At 33.8% G+C, this 18,912-nt stretch overlaps 2 protein-coding genes across 2 annotated transcripts in view; one reads left to right on the plus strand and one right to left on the minus strand.

Moving 5' to 3' along the window:
* rg (A kinase anchor protein rugose) overlaps positions 1-18,912 on the plus strand; it is a 748,758-nt gene that overhangs the window by 293,240 nt on the left and 436,606 nt on the right. The window lies entirely within an intron of this gene.
* LOC143920135 (kelch-like protein 20) lies at positions 5,637-6,920 on the minus strand. The gene is made up of 6 exons (XM_077442852.1): positions 6,879-6,920; positions 6,654-6,796; positions 6,437-6,576; positions 6,164-6,339; positions 5,900-6,097; positions 5,637-5,826 (listed from the first exon to the last, which is right to left on the minus strand). Exons 1-6 carry the CDS (start codon positions 6,918-6,920, stop codon positions 5,695-5,697), a joined length of 831 nt encoding a protein of 276 aa, XP_077298978.1. The 3' UTR covers positions 5,637-5,694.

Consider the following 18,912-nt stretch of genomic DNA (forward strand, 5'->3'; position numbering starts at 1 on the left):
GGGTTTATCTGTTAGGCCTTGCTGGTATATGTATGTCACGTTCCAATGAAAGATTAAATATTTTTTTCCTTTTTTTAAACTACTTGGTTAACTAAGAAAGATATTTTTATTATTATTATTACGTTACATTTATCTTATTGGTAGAATTTAATTATGGAACGGAGAATTTAAATGAGATACGTAGAACTGTTTCATTTTAACTTTACTTCACTATTTAACTTTGTTTTGCTGCTGAGGTGTTGATTGCTACTCTCGGAGTCTCGATGGTATCGAAAACCACTCTTGGAGTCGATGTTGATGACTATCACTCTCGAAGTCTTAATGGTTATGACTTACTTAAATTCTAACAGTAATGAGTTTATATACTATTCTTTAAATGAAGTGTTGAAGACACGTGTTGTTCAATTTTGGTTAGTCAGTGTTTAAGGTGTGCTTTTAATGAATGGTGTGTATTATCCCTACTGGTTAGTCGACTACATTGATAAGCGAGGTACATAACAATATGTATATAATAAAAAATATATAAACAAACCACCAAACTAATTAAAGTAGGAGAGTTTGAAATGATTATTTCATTAGTGTAGTATTATTAAGATACACGTGCTAAGTATCCGCGTAGTCTTTTATGTATAATCCCACTTTATATTCGAGTATGTACCTCGAGTAATTCCGAGAAGAACAGCTTTCTAAGAAGCGTCTCCTGTTTATTTAACGGGAGAAAAAATTCCCGCGTCGTCAAATCGCAGGAAATTAGGGCCTCTCCAGAAAAGCGAATTTGTTTGAAAAGGCAGATAGAAAGGTCAAGCGAACTTCCCCAGGAGCCCGAGGGGGAAGCTGGCCGCCGTCAAATGAATTTCATATCTTCGGCATCTTGTTTGCCCCAAGGTGTCTCTTTTGTTCCCGTATCCGAGGCACCATCGATCGCATTTTCGGCAAAAGGGTCGACCGATCCACTTTTTCGCATCCAATCTCATCGTGTACGTCATCTGAGGGAAATCCAATAATCCCGAGATGATTCCGGGTAATGAGTAAATCCAGTGTATCCGACATCCTCCGATCTGATTTTTTGCGCAACGTGTATATAAGGATTATAACTTTGTAAGAGGTGTGTTTGTTTGTGTATTGTTTTGAAAGTTCAACGGTATACATTTCTTATTACTTTGTATGGAAGTTGGTGGTATAATGTGGGGAAGTTTCTGTGACGTAGAGGCTCTTATTTTGACGCAGAGTTGCGTCTATTCTTTAAAGTACATATATTCAGTTATACTCATATTGTTGAATAGAGCAAGATATATGCTTTGTAATGATAGTTATTAATTGATCAAGTGACTTGTTGAGTTCGTTGTATTGTCCAAAAGTCGTGTGGAAAATGTATGAAGATTATCATAATCATATTTTTAGGAAAAAGTATTGCTATTACCCATATGTCTACACCACTCCTTTGTTTTTGGTCATTCATGGGTATAATTCCATATATAACTTCGGAGAAATTTTTCAATAATTTGTTTTGTTCTCCAGCTTCTACATACGTAGTAATACGTCATGCCCGTTGTTGCTGTAACATTCCGGACTTAATGTCCCTAATATGTAATTATGTTCTTGGTAGACATCATCATTTGATCTCTATACCTTCTGCTCGCACAGTTCTTTATCGAATGGCTCCTATTTCAAGATCTATCCGACTTCGCAATGAAATCTTTGCTGCTGAGCCTGAATGTGATATTTTCCACCTCAGTGAGCTTAGGTTATTTATTTTATTTTATTTTATTTATTTGGAAAATTTACAGTTTACAGTTTATTAGATTGATAGTAAAAAAAATATAATTATGTTAAGTAAACCATTAATAATTTTCACATATAGGTAAAAAAAGAAAAGCTCAAACATTTAAAATAAGAAACAAAAATGATAATAGAGTAAGATAGTTAAAGAAAACAAAAAAAGAAAAAAAAATAGAAATAACAGTATAATAAAAATATCAGAATAATAAGAATAATAATATGATAAAAATTATGAAATAATATAAAAAATATAATATATAACAAAAAACAAAAAGACAAAATAAATACATCAAAATAAAAATTCATAATCATAATCATAAACTTTCATTAAAATTAATCATCGAAAAACAAATTTGCAATAATTACTCTAGCTTGTATAGCATTAATATTAAATAAGTCAAACATAGAAATTGTTAAGATTAGTGTGTTGACGGTGGAGCTTGCACGCCAGATGAATGAGCTTCTTCCATAATTAGAAAAAGTATTAGGTATGTAAAGGAGCTCATTACATCTAGTCATTCTATTTGGTACACGCAATGATAGTCTGCTCAATAATTGAGGACAGTCAATCGAGCCGTTAAGGATGTTCAAAATTGTTGAGATGTCAGCTATCTCCCTTCTTTTGACAAGAGGAAGTAGATGCTGACACCTACAAGCATCTTCATAGGAAGTATAGGTTAATCCAAAACGGTTACTGACGTACCTCAGGAATCTCTTCTGAATGCGCTCCAATCTGTCTCTTGCACCAGAGTAATCTGGGTTCCAAACTTGGGATGCAAACTCAACAATACTTCTTACGTATGCACAATATAGTATTTTGTATGATTTTATAGAAGTAAAGCATTTGGAGGACCGGATGACGAACCCGAGGGCCTTCGACGCTCGAGCTACAACATTGTCAATATGTTTACTAAAGGATAGATCAGAGTTTAAAAAGACTCCCAAATCCCTAATTTCCGATACCCTTGTGAGTCTATGTCCGTTAATTGAATGAGGAAAGTCAACTGGATCTTATCTTATATCGGATATTATTTTAACCTATTTGTCTGTTAGCCTGCACTCATCATTATTTTCATATTGAATGTGATATGTATGAGTGTAATTTTCATATTTTCTCTTCCATTTGGGCCTCGCAGGGATGTTTTGTATTTGCGGTTGGTTCTTATATACTGGTACTGGCTATAGCTGCAAGACATTCCCCTACTTTGTATTTTATTATTTGATATTTTTAATTCATCTGCTATTGTTTTTTACTTTATCTATGTACGTTGTAACAATAGATGAAGTTTTGTGATCATGCGAAAATTCGAACTCGAGATTTTGACTGATTCGAACTCAAAATCGATCACTGATAACGTTTTAATGATCTAGTTTATTATTGTTTAAATGTATTTTTTGTAAAACTGTCTGAAAGTTTGTATGGAATAGGGCGAGTGTTAGCTCAAGGCTATTGTCGCTCATAGTCGGCTCCATATACGCTCATCCCCACCGCATTCTCACCCCCCTCTCTATCCCCGATCTGTCTGTCTGTGATCATGAAGTGATTGTCTTCTTCTCGCCTAGTCGTACCCGATTGTTTGTTACTAAAATTGAAGTAAGCTAATGTCTCCGACATGAAGCTTAAAGAATTTAATCATAAACGAACTTATTAAAATTAACATCGGAATCCTGTGTCAGATCAAAGTGATGTCAGCTAGCTATCGAAACGCGGCTATCTACCGCCCCTTCTCTACTCAAAAGTTTCTCATTTTTTACATATGGTTATTATACGGTTGAGGACGTCTGCTTTATAAAAAGCGTATGTATAATATAATACGGCCAAGTCAATATGATGGCAAATTGTTAACTCATTTTACATTTCTCCAAATCGAATATCGCCATTTGTACGCGGGCGCAAAATAAGTGATAAAAAATCATGGTAAAAAAGCCCTTTCCTTGAGATTTTCCCGCTCAAGGGCGCCGAATGGAGGAGAGGTTGCGAGCACAAGCGAAAAAAAAATACATTTCTTCGGAGAAAACTCCCAGAAAATGGTCCCGCTTTCGTTTTTCTTAACTCGATTGGAAAGTCTTCTGGCGCCACGCGCGCGTCTCATTATTCGTTTTCTCCGGTTTTCCCGCGGCGTTGCGATGCCTGACATCATCTCAACCGGAATTAATTCCCCTTTATTCTGTTTCGTACGAAAAATTTTCATATCGCTTTCCCAAATACCCGTCGGCGCGGTAAATATGCGGTTAAGTATTTATTGGTGTGCCGTGCTGCGAGCTACGACGCATTATGCTCGGGCACGACAATACGTTGTGTGCGCGGAAAATTCGCGTTGCCGAATTTAGAAGCCCTAAGGGTGTCTGGATTTTCTTTACAGTATCGGCGTTCGTGCGAGAGTGATGGGTGTGCTTTTCCGCTTATTCTCAAATCTTGAATTGTCGCACAGTATCGTTTCGCTCTGCACAGCTTGAACGATGGCTTTCCGACAGTGTATTTATTGACTACTTAATAAAAGCGTTGAAAATTTTCACGCTTTTCCAAGATTTTCATCACGTTTATGTATTTTTTTTTCTCTTCCTCTTATTTTTATTTTATAAGCATCACAACGCTTTGGCTTACCGCTATGGCTACCTTCTGAATTGGCGCCAAAGCCTTTTTAGTTTAAGATCAAAGTTTTGTGATCATGCGAAAATTCGAACTTTAGTTTTTTATTCAGAATCCATCAATCGATACCACTTAATTTTTTTTTTAATTTTTAACTTGACCGGAAATGGCTTCCCCTTTCATAGGTTTACCATTTTTTTAATAAGTTTTTGAATTCAATTATCTACGAAATTGCTCAACGAATCAGACTGAAATAATTTTACCTGTATTAGAAATTAGAATATTATACACTAATGTTTTTTAAATATTTTTACCGCAACCGGACGTAGTACATTTACTTTATAGAATCGAGTTTTATGCGTTTCCCAGAAACCTTTTAGTGTATTTAACTGGAAGTTTAAGCTTTATTAAATAAAACAGTTATTTATATATATTGACGTTATATATACGTAAGTCATATATGTATAGTGAAGAGCCGTCAATCGGTCAAGTGGCAGTTTTCTCTTGTTTGATTTTTCTTCTTTTTTTTTTTGATTTTTGTTTGAAAACAGCGTTCGCGGAAAATGGCAAAAAGATGATGAACCGTACATTACGAGAGGGAAAAATGAGAAAGGCGCCATAAGCGCGCGAGCTCGGGATATTTGTATCCATTAGGGATTCGGGTAGATAGAGGAGCGCTTGTACTTGTCAACGGCTACACGATCCACTCTAAGTGGAAGGACGAAGGCATACGAGCTTAGGAAAAGAGGAAAAAATGAAAAAAAAAAAAAAAAAAAAAGCAGGTAAGGAAAGGGTTTTTAACGCTATTACGCGACGGAGAAGAAAAATGGGGTTTTTGTGTGCCTTTTGGGACAGGTAGTGTTGCGAGTTATTCCAGTCGCGTGGTACGGGCAATTAGCGTCATCTGACGTAAAAGGTATTATGTGATACGTGTCGCTCATGTGCCATAATTTAATATAACCTATAATGATAATGCGTGAGGGATGGAACTCAAAGGATGAGGTAATTAACTCGGGGCTGAATTATAATATTCGATTCAGCGTTGTGAATGGAGAGAAGCTGGGTTTTGAACGCGAGGATCTTAAGTAACATTCAATGTAGGCAGGGATGTGAGAGATATGCTTGGAATATGTGGAAGAAGTGGAGCCTGTGGGTGAGAAAGGGTATCTACATACATATATTATTTGTTACAGGTATTTAACGTTGTAGTCTTTGACTTTGTCCACCTTCTCTTTTGATAATATACAATATATATAAAAAAAAAATTTGAAGTTATTTCATATTTATTCAAACGTTTAGATACAAAGCAAATTCATTAGTGTATTTCAATTTGGTTTTTGTTTACGAGCGGTTTCTTTTTGACTTGTAGGTGATTTAACGTTTAGAATTGCGTTTCTAACAGGGTTCTTACACTCTTTACACGAACTAAAGAAATCCGTTACGTCGGCGACAAGTACCTGAAATATATAAAGCGTAATTCGAACGATTTTTTTTCAATAAATTATATAACATTCAATAAATCTAAATTACCTCCAACGGAATCAAGGATAACCTCACGCCACTCATCAGTTGTGGCAATTTATTTTTACGGTTTTCTTTATCATGATTTACCCATAATTCTACAGACCTAAATACGTCCTCTTCTGAAGTCACGATCAAATCATCCGATTTTATGATTTCAATCAGTTCAGAGTCTACTAGATCGAAAAAATTGGGCTTTTTGTACAACTAAAACAGAAATGAAGTTGAAAAATATTAAAGTCATTGTATATTATTATTTTAATCAACACTCACCTCCTCAAAGTTTGCCAGAATCAAATCCATCGCCTGTTTTTGCAATTCGGGATCATCTGTTAGTTGGAAAGCTTCCAGACAGTTAGAAAGATCGACCGTTACGTATATCGGTGGAATTATCACTGCCAGTCGTTTGGCTAAATCGAATAACTTTTCTTTGTGACGTTGTTCTATATCTGAAATTATATTGAAATTATCACATGAATGACAAGACATGCGTTTTGGTTGAATAATCTTAGATATGTGTATATATAAATATATATGAACTCGTACATATTTCTCCAAGGTAACAAAACTTTATCATCGCATCGATAACTTCGGCATCATACTTAGAGAAAATAGCATTCAAATTGTTTTGGCTACTCTCAAAGAATTCGGTTGTCGCCGATAATACGACCTTGTGAGCACCGTAGCTGCAATTATGAAAAATTATGATTAAAACTCACAACACAATTTGGATTCAAATATTTCTTGATTCGAATAAAGATACCTTTTGTCTCCAACAGTAAATAAGACGTCGCAGAATCTTTTTTGTTTCGCGCCCTCATACAAAAATTCGATTCGTTCTTGAGCAAAATTGGGTTTCGGCTTTACTTCGAATAACATGATTCTGATTTTTTTCTTTACTTTCTCCTGGGAGAAAATTAAAAGTTATAAATCATCATCATAAATGCCGCGTAAATATAAATGCCAAGTGTAACACAATCAGACTTACCAATGGGAAAGATATGCAGTGAATGCTGTCGAGCACTATCATTCTTCGGTTTTACTACTATAGATAAGCGTATCTTAACCCTTTTGTCGTCGGATTGAAACATATGTATGTATAATTATTTACCGAAAACAAACATTTAAATGTATCTGTTTTATTTTATTTTGTCATATCTATGTTTATAATTATCATCATTTATAACCATTCGCCATCCATTTGCATTTTATCATATCAGTTAACTAGCTAGCGTTCGAATGCACGGTGGGTTTGTAGTACGACGTAAATAATAGAAAATATGTAAAATTTATAATTTGATTTAATAATCTTTGTTGCAAAATTTTTGAACGAATCTTTGAATCTTTTATATTGTATCAGGATAGCTCTTGGGAATTTGGGCGCAGGAAATTCAAAAAGATTGAATTGTAAATGCGATATTCATCACATCCTTTGCATTAAAAAAAAAAAGATTTTTTCATAACCATATTATACGTTGAAGGGTTAACGTTAGATTATTTACACGGATATTCCACTATACCACAAACAAAAACATGTTTTTGGAATACTATATTGAAAAACCGCAAATAAACAACTAACTTAATAATCGTCTTTTTACATATTGCAAACATTTTAAAATTAGCATTAATAAGATCATCAATGATCGAATTCAACAAACTGCATTCTTAAATTTGTCATGCATCTTTTGCAATCAAAATAAATACTTCAGTATTAAAAAAATCTCAAAGTAAGTAGTAATCAGTGAGATAATATTGGCTTGATTAATAACCGCGAAAATGTTTTCTCCTCAAGATAATTTCTATAACTGAATAACCGCATTACATAACAATAATAGAAGCAGAATTGTTGATTCAATCCTTGAAATGATATGATAAAAGTTTGTATACCGAAACATATCGATGTATCATTATAAGGTTTGGTGATTTAATGATTAACCTAAAGGTTTTTGTATGTGTGTGTATTTTTGTCGGCTCATAAAGGAATCAAAATGTGCAATGTTCTCATTTTTATTTCTAATAAATATGTTGTAATGGAACTTCATGTAGTAACAAGAGATGAAATTTTGTGATGACTCGATATTTTGACTGATTTGAATCCTATGTACTAATCAGATTAACTTTGAAAGTACCTCAACTGCGATTCATCGCCGAATTTTGGAAACGTTCCAAAATAAATAAAATTTTTAGTACTCAATAGATACATACACATATGTAGATAGATATAGAGCTCAGTATCCGCCTGCGAATTTTCGCAAATCTCCGAAGAAGCAAGGCAAAGAGAAATAAAGGCCGTTAGCAGTTTGGGCCAGTGCACGCCCAACACTCCTAAGGTCGTATTTAATGTCCGCGTTGTGCGAACGTAAATTGTCTATTTATCATTTAGGGGGTAATCGAAAGCGACATATTCCGGGCACCCTATCTCCTCCATCCCCGTCCCACCCCCCGTCGAATATTCGCCACCCCTTCGTCTCAACCCTTTGAGCGCGGGCTCGCGTTCGCAGCAGACGCCTAATACCGAAAACAAAAAGACGGATTGCCCCATTTGGGATGTTTACTGACATTGTCGACCGGGGATCGACGTTTTACGAGTGCGAAATGCCTCCCATCCCACCCCCAAACCTCCTCACGAGATCCTCCCACTCGAAAGAGGACGAAAACTTTAGGAATCCTCTTATTTTCGCCGACCCCTCCCCTGCGATGCAGAAATGTTGAATTATGTCTCGGAGAACGTCTCTTGAATTCGACTAACGTCTTTATTTTTGTTCCAGTAACTATACTTGCTACCTTTATCATATATGTACATACATATGTATGTATGTGTGTAGATTCAGATTATTAAATATCTTATATGGAATTATAGGATCCAAATCAACATACATAGACAAGTGATGAGCATATAACATTGTTAGCCATTAACGTCATTTAACGTCAATTTATAACCTTATTTCTATTTGTATGATAGATTTTGCTACTGCTGTTATCACACCATCCACTGATGGATGAAGGCCTCTCCAACACGCTTCCTCTCGTCTCTGTTTTGCGCAACTCTTATCCATCTCACTCCACACATTTTCCTAATGTGGTCTACCCATCTTCCCTGTAGTCTTCCTTTTACCCTGTTGCATTTTCTAGGGTACCATTCTAGCTTTTCTTTTGTCCAACTTTCGTCCATTCTTTTAGCCACCTGTTCCGGCCATTTCCATTTCAATTTTTTCACTCTATATACTATATCCACAACCCTTGTCATACTTCTTACCCACGTATTCCGTTTCCTGTCATTCCTCGTTATGCCAAACATACGACGTTCTATACTTCTTTGAATTCATTGGACTTTATGTAGAAACTTGGTGTTCAATGTCCAAGTTTCCCATCCATACCTCATCAATGGCAAAAAACATCTTTCTTCAGGCAAATACATTCACATATTGCATTCAGGCAAAGTATTACATACATATTTATTAGATCATTTTCTTCAGGCAAAGTGGCATTTTTGATTTAAAAACCGCATTAATTCGTCCATATGCACTCGATCCTAATTTCATACGTCTCTTTATTTATTCTTCTTTACTACCGGACATGTCAATTATTTGACCTAAATATAAATAATTATTTTCTACTTCTACTAGTGTATTTTCTAATGAAATGCTACCAGGCATGCAATAACTATTGAACGTTAGCCTAGTGTCTACTCAGCCCTCTTTTGATAAGGACTAAACCGGTTGCTTACAAAAAACTTTCACTACAATAGTATTTTTACTTTTTTATTATATGATTTATTTCAACTATTGTGCTATAAAAGTGTCGTATAAATGGTTAGTGACAAATGATTGATCGGTCGTATTACATCTTATTCCCCTGAATTTTTATTTGCATCATTTCCATGTTTTATTTAAACGTCCATCTTTTTATACGCACACACCCACCCCACACATAAAATACGAGTCTTGTGTCTTGTGGCTGTTGACAGATGATTCCTCTCGGTGGTCTTCAGCTGAACGACTTTTCAGTAAATTGAATGGAGCCACCGGCCACCCCTCAGAATGATAAACGACCCACGGCTTTCTCCTCGTCACCTTTTTACTGTTTTTTTTTCTTCATTCTTTTTCTTCTTTTTGCTCATCCATTGCACTGCGAAGACGCGATTTAGCTCAGAGGTGAAGGCTTTGAACTACACTTCTTCTATGTTAAAAGTCTGTTTACGTATGTTTTTATTTTTTACCGGAACGGAAGGAGTGTTGTCATATCCCAGAACATTAATCATATCGTTGAAGGACTGCTAGTGACTGGTCACTGAAGGTTGACATCGCGTAATAAATGTAATAAACCGGTGACACCAGTGTTCGACACGCTTGTATTATATTATACATAATAACGTCGACAATTTGGACGATGCATAATATAAGGGGTTATACAAAGATTGTGTTAAAAGCAGAACGAGAGATGATTCGGAATCTTGAATGTTCGTATCTAAAAGTTTCAGTTATAACAATTATATGAGGAACACAATGTCGTTCATATCACTTTATGATCAAAAATTGATCAATGCTATATATGTAGGTATCTTTCGGATGCTGAAGGCTTTGAAGATTTTTAGTATACTTTTTTTTACATTACAAACATCGTAAACGATACGATTAATAACGTTTTTCATGTAACAATACGAATTTTTACATTCAATAATCATCCACAGGGACATATACGGAAAGAAATCTGGCGAAACTTTCAGATATAACAATAACTCAAGGTTTGCAATAGAAAATTGGATAGGAAAGCCAATTTTACAAGAACTGTTTCAATGAAAATCTGAAAAATTGGCAAATTCTGATTATTTAAAATATATTTATTTGTATTTTATATAACGTTGTCTGTAAAATATGCTGCAGTTGGTTGTATGATCGATATTTTCTCTCACATATAAATGTATGTATGTATGTATGAATATCAAACTTTAAAATTAAGAATTGTGATGTTTGAAAGCTATATCATTCCAAACGATTTGCCAAATAGATACACTTCTGGAAATAGGAACATTACGTACATTTGAAATCAATTGCGAAAAGGAGTTAGGATCGTAATCTGGACTGGGAGTATTGCAGTCGTTTTTCCATCGCGTCAAGTGAGATTGAACTCATTTCGGGAAAGTATTTTGGATCCTTTAGGTTTAGAAACAGAGCAAATACTCCTGGCGAATGGAATGTTTGATCCTGAGATCTCGAGAATCCTTTGGCGACGATTTTAGCTATTCCGTGTATGTACTGGCGCTAAGACCGTTTCGTGCTCGAAGCTCTAATCCTTCTGTAAATCTGTGGAATTGTCTTCGGAATTGCATATATTCAATATTGGATTATAATCTAGCATGATTATGTAATACTAGTATCGTTCCCGATGAAATATAATCGCAGGGGGTTAGCATAATAAGTTATTAAATAAATAAAAAATTAAAAGAAATGTTTTGGTGCAGTATTCAATCCGCACGCGGTCGATTTTTTTTCAAATACCTTTTAAATATATTTAATTTAATATTTATATTTAATTGTTTGTAAAAGCTACCTACATATAATCAATATAAAAAACTAATAGAAAAATTAATTAATTAATTAAATATCTCAGACAAACTGATAGACAAACACACAGAATAGCGATATTATTTTATTTTATTATAACATTTGTAGATATATACCAGGAAGGCTTGACAGGAAGATCCCAATTCGCCTTCCTGTAAAATTAATTACAAATAATGCAGCATTTATTATTACATAAATCACTGAATTTTCAGAAGCTGAAGAACACGAAATAACAGTTAATTAATTAAATAATTAATCCATTGAGACATCTATGGATTTTAGATTTGTAAATATTTTTTACAAAATATTCACACCATAAATACAGAAGATTTGTGAAAACAGGAAAGACGATTTTTTCCCAATTTTGAGGAACCGTTTCAACAATGATCAGATAAAATTTGCAGACTCTGATCGATTTGGAGTCACAAATACCCCCAAATCTAACCAGCAGTATAGCGGATCTAACTCACTGATCACTTGGTGCTAAATATACACGCTACCATTGAGCGATACTGCTGGCTATATATACATACATATGTATATGAAAATTTGCATATTATATTATATTACCTATATGTACATATGTATATAGGGGAAGAAAAAGAGAATATTTCCAATTCGGATTCAAATTCCAGAAATTTTACACGAGGCGTGTAAACTTTGTAAGTTTTTTGAAGCACGAGTCCCCGGCGCGTAATATAGGAAAATTGAATAACAAAGGAAATTCTCTTGCGCGAACAATGAGTCGCGAATTTTCCATGGATTTCGCGGTTCCTTTTGCGTTTTCTTATTTTCCGTTTTTCTCGCGGCAACATACGCCTACATCCTATGACGACGACGACGTAATAAAATACGTTTATTTTCAACGTCGAATTGTGCGGCGCGGTTTTCTCGCATTCCCATCTTTCGTACATACATTTATGTACCTACATATATATAACACATTTTTTGCGAACATCTTCACACACATAATATCGTACGTATTTTAATTAAACATTAATTTCAAACCCGTGCGAGAGTGGTCTAAAATCGGGCATCCGGGAATGGTACGAGCTGCGGTCGTATAAAAATATACCATTTTAATTTTGTAGATGGACTTGGGTATGAAAATTTCAATTCTAAATTGGATGAACGCCGTTATACGTACGTTTGTGTATAATAAAAATACAAATGGAAAATCTTTTTGTACTTGTGTCACACTATGTAAATTGTGTCGCCCGTCACATTTCTACCTGTCATTCGATTTTCAGGGTTGTCAATCGGAATCATCTGTTCTCTTTTTGATATGTCTTATTCATCGAAAACCGTGAAATTTTCTTTTGTATTCCTATGGTAGTTTCAATAGTAGGTCTATGTATAGTTTCATTACATTTTAAATGCGAATTTAACAATTCGAAATTCCACATATTTATTATATTTAATATGATGATCAATTCAGCTTCCTATATGTTCCGATATGTATTTGATGATTCACTTTCTATTAAGAAAAATCCCTACCCTGAAACCATTTTATATAAAATATGTGTTTTAATTAAAATGGTATTTTTTTTTTGATTAATGACGTTTGCAAATTAAAGCATTAGTACGAAAAGGCAAGCTGTCATTTTGATGTAGAGTGACTTACATATGTACATATATCGCATGAAAAGATGTCTGAAAATCTGATACATGTATTTATATATTGAGAAATCAACAAACAACAGATGTAGAAATGAATAAAAATAAAGAATAAATGTAACAAAATAAAATAACATCTAAGCCCAATTATAGATTTTTACAAATTACATTAAATTGTACATAGAGACAAACAAATGAAAAAGAAAAGAATAAAAATTAAAAACATGAATAAAACATGATATCATATTGGATGAAGATTATATAATAGAAATAGAAAATGGATCAATAGACATATACTCACATCTTGTTTTTTATGCAGTTTATATTTAATGCAAATTCTCAAAAATATATTATAACCAGAATTAGGCGGCTAGGATGCTTTGACCTACAAAAAATGGTTCACTATTGTCAATTACTATTATCAACCTATTTTTTGCTCTCTTGCTTTGTAGGATTATTACCATAAAGTTGCATCATTGTTTTAATTATTTACATGCGCTACGTGTGAAATCCGGTGTTTTCCGCGTTTGTTCGCAAAGCGACGTTATCATATGTCCGTAACGGTGTTGAAGAAGGTGAACGGTAAGCCCAACCGGCCTTGTTTAGTGCAAGCTTGAACCCCGGCCAGTACAATGCGGCCCAACCCAGTGATTGGGCGCTTTTGAGCGATATCTCCATCCTTTCCAAACTTTAATGACCAGTGCTTTGGAACTTATTCCTTCCAATTTATATTTAAATTATGAAAAGCATCCCTACTTTTTTTCTACGTAAAGTCTCGCTGTCATCGCTTCAATATGACACAAGATTTCGGTGCAAATTTTAATTAGTTCGTTGATGATTAAACTTTTTTAGCTTCATGTCAGATACATAAGTACTATTCAAATGTACTATTATTTGCTGATGATATGAAGATTTTCAAGAGAATAGACAACCGAAATGATGCTTTGGCCCTACAAGATGATTTGTTCAGACTAGAGGCTTATTGCAGCATAAATAAGTTGGAAATTAATGTAGCAAAATGCTCCTGCATAACCTTCACCAGAAAACTATGTCCAGTTGACTTTCCTCATTCAATTAACGGACATAGACTCACAAGGGTATCGGAAATTAGGGATTTGGGAGTCTTTTTAAACTCTGATCTATCCTTTAGTAAACATATTGACAATGTTGTAGCTCGAGCGTCGAAGGCCCTCGGGTTCGTCATCCGGTCCTCCAAATGCTTTACTTCTATAAAATCATACAAAATACTATATTGTGCATACGTAAGAAGTATTGTTGAGTTTGCATCCCAAGTTTGGAACCCAGATTACTCTGGTGCAAGAGACAGATTGGAGCGCATTCAGAAGAGATTCCTGAGGTACGTCAGTAGCCGTTTTGGATTAACCTATACTTCCTATGAAGATGCTTGTAGGTGTCAGCATCTACTTCCTCTTGTCAAAAGAAGGGAGATAGCTGACATCTCAACAATTTTGAACATCCTTAACGGCTCGATTGACTGTCCTCAATTATTGAGCAGACTATCATTGCGTGTACCAAATAGAATGACTAGATGTAATGAGCTCCTTTACATACCTAATACTTTTTCTAATTATGGAAGAAGCTCATTCATCTGGCGTGCAAGCTCCACCGTCAACACACTAATCTTAACAATTTCTATGTTTGACTTATTTAATATTAATGCTATACAAGCTAGAGTAATTATTGCAAATTTGTTTTTCGATGATTAATTTTAATGAAAGTTTATGATTATGATTATGAATTTTTATTTTGATGTATTTATTTTGTCTTTTTGTTTTTTGTTATATATTATATTTTTTATATTATTTCATAATTTTTATCATATTATTATTCTTATTATTCTGATATTTTTATTATACTGTTATTTCTATTTTTTTTTCTTTTTTTGTTTTCTTTAACTATCTTACTCTATTATCATTTTTGTTTCTTATTTTAAATGTTTGAGCTTTTCTTTTTTTACCTATATGTGAAAATTATTAATGGTTTACTTAACATAATTATATTTTTTTTACTATCAATCTAATAAACTGTAAACTGTAAATTTTCCAAATAAATAAAATAAAATAAAATAAAATAAAATAAAATAAGCTCACCTGAATGTTAACTAAACCCCCCCCCCCCATATGTCGGTTAGATATCAAAACGACCTAAAGAGCGGAATTGGTTAAAAATCAGATCACAACCTTTTGACTGGACGAAATGTCACTGAAGATTGAAGCTAGTAAAAAAACTTGTTAAAATAGACCTGGGTGTATATATATCGCTGATTAGAGCAAGAATGACCCTTTATTACTATGATATTTATTTGACCTAATAAATTTCTTTCAATCCACTATCTACCTATATGTTGAGTGAAAATGTTTTTGTTTCAAGTTCCGGAAATGATTGTTATATACGATAACCTTGTTAATTCTATTGAAATACTAAAAAAATGTATAAGAAAAACAACAACTTTGCTATTTCATTTTGATGCAAAATACAAAACTTTGTTTAAACAATTTTTACGTGAGTGATTCTTTTTCAATCTTTTCTTACTCGTATTTGATTAAGTGTACTGAGTATTTTTAACTTCTTCCGAGGCATATTTTTCTCATTTTCTTAAAAATATTTTCTTCCACAGAAGCGCTGACTCACCCCAACAATTTTTCAGGCCATATTCTTATCAGCAAACTTCGAACCACTTATAAAGCATACCCAGATGAATATAATCAGGAAGTTTGCTTCGATCGTTCTCTTTTCACGAGGAACCCTTCATTTCCGGCGTCTGCGGCGAAAATGGCGTACGTGTATAGGGCCCAATCTGTTTCCTTCAATCTGGACACTTGCGTGTCCTTTAGATGCTGAGCTATCCCTTCAATTTGCATTCGGGACGCCGGCGCCGCAATTGAGCGAAATTTCCGAACGGCGTCGTTACGTGACCCGACTGCTTTATATATAATATGTACACCAACCACCCACTGGATCACAGGGATAACCGGCAATGCCTTTTTACATACCGAATCCCACTTCTGACACCAAAATCCCCGCATCACTCATCTAAAGGTAAATTGGGGATTCTTAACCTTTTTTATTTGTTCTTTAGTCCACTTTTCCAATCAGACGAACCTCTCAAAGCACATATTAAAAATAGATAAAATAAAAATACACACTAAATCAGTTAGATTACAGTAATATATAGTAATAAGTCTAGGCTCTTTAAAACTGTCTACGGTCTGTGTCTAGCTTACTACGATATATATTACCTACATATGTATATAAAATTTGATATTTCCAATATGAAACATTTGAATTGACATAACGGAATAACAAACATTCATTATTACAAGGTTTTACTTAGTTTCACTTCGCCGATCGATCTGACGAACTTTCTACATTTTTCCGATTGCTTTGAAACTTTGATATTTTGTGAGATTTAGCCGCCGATAGAGATTTAAATTGCTTCCGCTGATTCGATGGTGAAATATAATAATCGTAATAAACACGTTTAAGAATCCAAAAATTTTGGACGGTGCCACTATGTAGCTTATAGTCTTGTAGACTTTCCCCCCCCCCATTCGTTTTGTCAGATTTTGATTGTTTAAATGCCTATAACTTTATCTTTTTCACACTATATTGTAAAACTTTCATTACGGGCTTTCATTATGTCTCACATATATTTGTAATTCACTTATAGGTTATATAATGAATGTTAAAATGTTTGTATTATGTATAATGTTGATAATTCGATATGCGTGCTATGGCCAAAACGGTAACATTACTTTTGACGTCTATGCCCTTACCAGTCGATCTTTGTTTTCAACTTTCTGATTTTTATATTAATTATATGCTAGCAATGCTTGGCGTTGCTCAAATAAAGTTTAAAAAAGCTCCTAAAAGGGTTCCGTAAGTTGGAACAAAAAAATAATCCAAATATGGGCTCAAATTGTTCTCCAAAACCCATATATGGCCTCAAGAGTTTCATAAGATGGCACAAAGACACTGAATTGTTTTTACTTGTGGTTTCCAGCTGTACTTACTTGTGGTTTCCAGCTGGGAAGGGCGTTTTTTCAGGTCACTGCTAATTCGTACAATCTTATTGTTTTATTTATTTATTTAAAGACACGTCGAAATACATATGTTGTTGTTTATTTTGAACTTTTGTTTGAAATTTGGCATGACAACACGCATGCAATGTTGGCAATTAATTAGTTATTATTTTTAGAGTTATTATTTTTTGTTCATCAGATTCACGATTCGCGTAAACATGGACATAAGTATTTTATTCCAATTATCAAACGACAAAGTCAAGAAACACTGAAACTCTCAAAGACTTTTTGAGTTGAGCTCAAAAAGTGATGATTTGATTAAGAACCCTTGCTCAAAATTTTCAGATAACATTGTTACCAATCGGCGGAATAAATCAAATTTAATTCGAAAATGTATTCTTTATTTTATGTATTATGTGTATGTTAGAATGTGATAAAAATGAATAAATCGCACATTCCTCTTTCTGTGAGAGTTTTCCAGATGTCTCTGTTTCACCGGCAGAACTGAGCGGGGCTTTCGCCTCATCCTATCGCTCCTGTGGGGTGGGTTGGTGGATGGGGTTGGTTTTGGGGTGGGTTTCTCTTCTCGCCCGATTCGACGAAATAATCGCGTTAAACGCAAAGACACTGACGCCAAATGAGCCTTCGATTTTCTCGCGTGACTCACAATAAAGTCCCTTAAAAATGTATTATATAGTTTGTTTATTATTTTTTTTTTGTTTTATATTTTGAATTATTCTGTATTGAGTGTTTGGCTAATATAAAATTGTATCTTGATTGCTATTTTTTTCAATTTCCAAATAAGCTTTTTAATTTAAATGTTACACATTAACATATGCTTACGTTTTGATTATAATATTAAATTTGATATTAAATTCGCTACACGCTGAATATTGTTTACTCGTTAATTAATTTCTTTGAATATATACGATTGAAATACCTTGAAAACTGTATGATGATTAAATAAATCCTCATATAATGGGGTCTAATTTAACTTCTTCTTTAATAATTTTCAGTTTAAGCATTTTCTAGCTGTAGAGTCTTTAAAAAAAACGCGACTCCGATGTTTCTATTAAAAAATTCATTATTTTTTAAAGTAATAAAACGCACGAATTTAGCGTAGCTGAGTTGTCAAATACAGACCTCTCCCCAATTTGTTCTAAACATCTAGAAACGAAACAAAAAGTCGAATGTAGAACTACTGTGTCTCAGATCTGCATACATACATATGTATATTGGATATTGTTAAGTCCACAAAAAAACGCGGAGTCGTCCAAAAAGCGTAGAGGTTCGACTACACGACTCTGACTCCAACTTCACAAGCTTGCATGAAACTAGAGCCGTAATTTTAGTTGAAATTAAAAATTAAGATCGTATATTGTGGGTAGGGCTTGTGGTTTCCTTATTTCCAGCATCATATTATTATGATATTAATCACGTTCATCTCATATTTAATACAGAACTTTATAAACAAACATCCGTATTCGCTTACTTTGGTGCTGTAATTGGGATATATCTTTCACATATTGTACCGATATACATACATATATCTCAAGTCTTCTAGTTTTAATTCATTATCTTAGAAGTATTCGAATCTTTAATGTTATCAATATAGTTTCAAATAACATGAGCTACTTACTAACATACATATGTATATCTTATTACTTCTACTACTTTCTTGTAAGTTTGCTGCTTATTTTTGAAAATATTTTGAGTCTTTGAGTATCTCATCATAGAATCATAACTTGAAGTAGTGAAGAAGATGTGAGTACAAAAACTTGAAGTAGTGAGTACAAAA

The sequence above is a fragment of the Arctopsyche grandis genome, chromosome 12, assembly GCF_051622035.1.
Source record: "Arctopsyche grandis isolate Sample6627 chromosome 12, ASM5162203v2, whole genome shotgun sequence".
NCBI lineage: Eukaryota > Metazoa > Arthropoda > Insecta > Trichoptera > Hydropsychidae > Arctopsyche > Arctopsyche grandis.

Bases quoted from the DNA above. Each gene is read 5' to 3' on its own strand.
- LOC143920135 (XM_077442852.1), bottom strand. From the start codon at position 6,920: ATGATAGTGCTCGACAGCATTCACTGCATATCTTTCCCATTG. The intron at 6,340-6,436 runs GTACGAGTTCAT...ATATAATTTCAG, and splicing joins TTGTTACCTTGGAGAAATAT to ATATAGAACAACGTCACAAA. The intron at 5,827-5,899 runs GTAATTTAGATT...TATATATTTCAG, and splicing joins TATCCTTGATTCCGTTGGAG to GTACTTGTCGCCGACGTAAC.